This window comes from Mustelus asterias, unplaced genomic scaffold (assembly GCF_964213995.1).
Source record: "Mustelus asterias unplaced genomic scaffold, sMusAst1.hap1.1 HAP1_SCAFFOLD_2902, whole genome shotgun sequence".
NCBI classification, from domain to species: domain Eukaryota; kingdom Metazoa; phylum Chordata; class Chondrichthyes; order Carcharhiniformes; family Triakidae; genus Mustelus; species Mustelus asterias.
Window position 1 is genome coordinate 1 of NW_027592847.1, and position 4,274 is coordinate 4,274.

The following is a 4,274-nucleotide window of genomic DNA, read 5'->3' on the forward strand; positions in this document are numbered from 1 at the left end:
ACCCAGGGCTGAAATGGTTGCCACGAGAGGTCACAGGTTTAGGGTGCTGGGGAGTAGGTACAGAGGAGATGTTAGGGGGAAGTTTTTCACTCAGAGGGTGGTGGGTGCGTGGAATCGGCTGCCGGTAGTGGTGGTGGAGGCGAACTCAATAGGGTCTTTTAAGAGACTTTTGGATACGTTCATGGAAGTTAGTTTGAGGGTTATAGGTGTAAGCCGAGTAGGTCGGGACATGTTCGGCACAACCTGTGGGCCTGTTTGTGCTGTAGTTTTTCTATGTTCTAAGGTCACCCCTCAGCCTCCTACACTCCAGGGAAAAAAGTCCCAGTCTACCCAGCCTCTCCTTATAAGTCAAACCACCAAGTCCCGGTAGCATCCCAGTAAATCTTTTCTGCACTCTTTCTAGTTTAATAATATCCTTTCTATAATAGGGTGACCAGAACCGTACACAGTATTCCAAGTGTGGCCTTACCAATGTCTTGTACAACTTCAACAAGACGTCCCAACTCCTGTATTCAATGTTCTGACCGATGAAACCAAGCATGCCGAATGCCTTCTTCACCACTCTGTCCACCTGTGACTCCACTTTCAAGGAGCTATGAACCTGTACCCCGAGATCTCTTTGTTCTGTAACTCTCCCCAACGCCCTACCATTAACTGAGTAAGTCCTGCCCTGGTTCGATCGACCAAAATGCATCACCTCGCATTTGTCTAAATTAAACAACTTCTCATGTTGAACTCCCTGTATTCAATGTTCCGACCAATGAAACCAAGCATGCCGAATGCCTTCTTCACCTTGTGCTTGTGGGATGTTGCTGTGTAAATTGCTGCTGTATTTCCCACCTCACAGCTGTAACATCATTCACCCTCCGGCAGGTTCGGACTTGGAGAACCTAGTTTGCCGTCACCACCAGAATCACCCCAAGAGCGAAAGGTATTGTGGGGAGAAGGAATTGAAATGGTATAGATTTTAAAATCTGTAAGGACTGTTGCCGTTAGAAAAGTGGGGATTAGCTCAGAGTGCTGGATCTTTTTGCAACAATTTTTAAAAATAGTTAACTGTGAAGTTATTCCCGTGTTGAAGTGTAATTTATTTATTTTAATTAAACATTTCTTTGAATATAAAATCATCACAATTGTTCAGAGACGACGTTTCCTGATTTCGGAACAGCTCCTCATAATGTACAAATTGCAACAACTGTTTAGGCTGCTGATTCCAGCTTCTCTTCAGGATTTGAGTCCCCACCATCAACCTGGTCATCGTGAGGGGCTCCGGGGGCAGGGGTCTCCCTGGGGTCAGCCGGGAGCCAATTCGATCCTCTTCTCCAGATAGCAGATGTCGATCTGTGACAGGCGGGACAGGAATCCCAGGGATACAGGCTCCGTGCCCACCAGCTGGAAGCCCATCCTCTGGTACAGGCGCAGGGCGGGCTGCTGGACGCTGGTGGTGGCGAGGGCACAGAGGCGGAAGCCCCCGTCCCGGGCGAAGTCCAGGACCACCTGGGTCAGCCCGCGGGCCAGTCCCCGCCCGCGGCAGCGAGGGTCCACGGAGAGGCGGTACAGGTGGCAGGCGGTGGGCCTGTCTGCGGGCTCTGCCTTGGCCGCCACAATCCCCGCCAGGCGGCCCCCCCCTCTGCCCCCGGTCACCGCGCCCCCCTCCTCCTCTTCTGCCACCCAGAAACAGCAGCCCGGCGCACTCAGGTAGTGCCGCGCGATGTCCGCCATGTCCCCCTTCAGGGTCTCCCTCACGTAACCGGTGAAGGGCCCCCGGCACGCCAGGTAGACGAGGGCCAGGAGCGCCAGGAAGGCGGTGGCAGTGCAGACCGGAGAGGCCGTGAGGGCGTGGACTGCCCCGCAGGCGGCCAGAAGTAGGCCAAAGTTGGAGGGCACCATGATGGCACTTCGGAACGCCGGCCAGGCCAATCCGGTTAACCCCCCGGCTAAGATTCTCCGCGCCTCGTCCCGGTCCTCCGGGCGGTACCGGCGGATCACGAAGCCGGGGATTCTGACCATCTCCTCCCGGACCCGGTCCTCGTCACCAGTAATGTGCTCCATCATTTTGCACTCAGGCTGAGGGAGGAAACACAGAGAGGGGTGGGGGGGGAGGGCAGGATAGGGGCGGGTGTGGGAGAGTGAGTAGGTGGGTGGAGGCGGAGGAAGAGCCGGGGGGGGGGGAAATGAGTACAAAATTAGCACAGAAAGACTTCACAAACATGTTTCTCAATGAAACAAAAATCCGCACTGTGGGAGGGTGGGTTCTGAGGGAGCGCCGCACTGTGGGAGGGTCAGTGCTGAGGGAGCGCCGCACTGTGGGAGGGTTGGTGCTGAGGGAGCGCCGCACTGTGGGAGGGTCAGTGCTGAGGGAGCGCCGCACTGTGGGAGGGTCAGTGCTGAGGGAGCGCCGCACTGTGGGAGGGTCAGTGCTGAGGGAGCGCCGCACTGTGGGAAGGTCAGTGCTGAGGGAGCGCCGCACTGTGGGAGGGTCAGTGCTGAGGGAGCGCCGCACTGTGGGAGGGTCAGTGCTGAGGGAGCGCCGCACTGTGGGAGGGTCGGTGCTGAGGGACGATGCTTACCTCTGATCACAGTGCTTTTTATCACTGGGAATACAGTGTCGCTCTCCCACTTCCTGCTTCGAGTCAATTCGCTCCTGGACTCTGACCCTCTGAAAGCAAGTCCAAATCCCCAGAGCCTCCTCAACGCGGTCAGTTGAAATAATGGATGCAAAGATCATTGACACAGAGAGAGAGAGACAGGCCATTCGCCCCTCAACGCACAATTCTCCCTGCTGTTAGACTGGGAGACCTTGAAATATAAACCAGCCGTGTCATGGAACTTGATCCGAAACAGTGTCAAGAGAGAGAGAGAGACAGGGAGAGAGGGAGGGACGGAGAGAGAGGGAGGGACGGAAAGAGCGAGGGAGGGACGGAGAGAGCGAGGGAGGGACGGAGAGAGGGAGGGACGGAGAGAGAGAGGGAGGGACGGAGAGAGAGAGGGAGGGACGGAGAGAGGGAGGGACGGAGAGAGAGAGGGAGGGACAGAGAGAGAGGGAGGGACGGAGAGAGAGAGAGGGAGGGACGGAGAGAGAGAGTGAAGGACTGAGAGAGAGAGGGAGGGACGGAGAGAGAGAGGGAGGGACGGAGAGAGTGAGAGGGAGGGACGGAGAGAGGGAGGGACGGAGAGAGGGAGGGACGGAGAGAGGGAGGGACGGAGAGAGGGAGGGACGGAGGGAGAGAGGGAGGGACGGAGAGAGGGAGGGAGGGACGGAGAGAGGGAGGGAGGGACAGAGAGAGAGGGAGGGACGGAGAGAGAGAGAGGGAGGGACGGAGAGAGAGAGAGGGAGGGACGGAGAAAGAGAGAGAGGGAGGGACGGAGAGAGCGAGGGAGGGACGGAGAGAGCGAGGGAGGGACGGAGAGAGAGAGGGAGGGACGGAGAGAGAGAGGGAGGGACGGAGAGAGGGAGGGACGGAGAGAGAGAGGGAGGGACAGAGAGAGAGGGAGGGACGGAGAGAGAGAGAGAGGGACAGAGAGAGAGAGAGACAGAACAGAGGGAGACCGAGATGGCAGAACCCTGAAGAGTATTGATAGGCAGAGGGATCTGGGTGTACAGGTACACAGGTCACTGAAAGTGGCAACGCAGGTGGAGAAGGTAGTCAAGAAGGCAGACGGCATGCTTGCCTTCATCGGCCGGGGCATTGAGTTTAAAAATTGGCAAGTCGTGTTGCAGCTTTATAGAACCTTAGTTAGGCCGCACTTGGAATATAGTGTTCAATTCTGGTCGCCGCACTACCAGAAGGATGTGGAGGCTTTGGAGAGGGTACAGAAAAGATTTACCAGGATGTTGCCTGGTATGGAGGGCATTAGCTATGAGGAGAGGTTGGAGAAACTTGGTTTGTTCTCACTGGAGCGACGGAGGTTGAGGGGAGACCTGATAGAAGTCTACAAGATTATGAGGGGCATGGACAGAGTGGATAGTCAGAAGCTTTTTCCCCCAGGGTGGAAGAGTCAATTACTAGGGGGGCACAGGTTTAAGGTGCGAGGGGCAAGGTTTAAAGGAGATGTACGAGGCAAGTTTTTTACACAGAGGGTGGTGGGTGCCTGGAACTCGCTGCCGGGGGAGGGAGTGGAAGCGGATACGGTAGTGAGTTTTAAGGGGCGTCTGGACAAATACATGAATAGGATGGGAATGGAGGGATACGGTCCCCGGAAGGGGAGGGGGTTTTAGTTCAGTTGGGGCAGCATGGTCGGTGCAGGCTTGGAGGGGCCGAAGGGCCTGTTCC

General features: G+C 56.5%; 1 protein-coding gene across 1 annotated transcript; it reads right to left on the reverse strand.

The window, feature by feature from the left end:
- Positions 1–80: 80 nt before the first annotated feature.
- LOC144490129 (N-acetyltransferase 8B-like) lies at positions 81–3,067 on the reverse strand. The gene is made up of 2 exons (XM_078207936.1): positions 2,571–3,067; positions 81–2,067 (listed from the first exon to the last, which is right to left on the reverse strand). Exon 2 carries the CDS (start codon positions 2,053–2,055, stop codon positions 1,294–1,296), a length of 762 nt encoding a protein of 253 aa, XP_078064062.1. The 5' UTR covers positions 2,056–2,067; positions 2,571–3,067; the 3' UTR covers positions 81–1,293.
- Between the last annotated feature and the right edge of the window lie 1,207 nt (positions 3,068–4,274).

Bases quoted from the DNA above. Each gene is read 5' to 3' on its own strand.
- LOC144490129 (XM_078207936.1), bottom strand. From the start codon at position 2,055: ATGATGGAGCACATTACTGGTGACGAGGACCGGGTCCGGGAGGAGATG.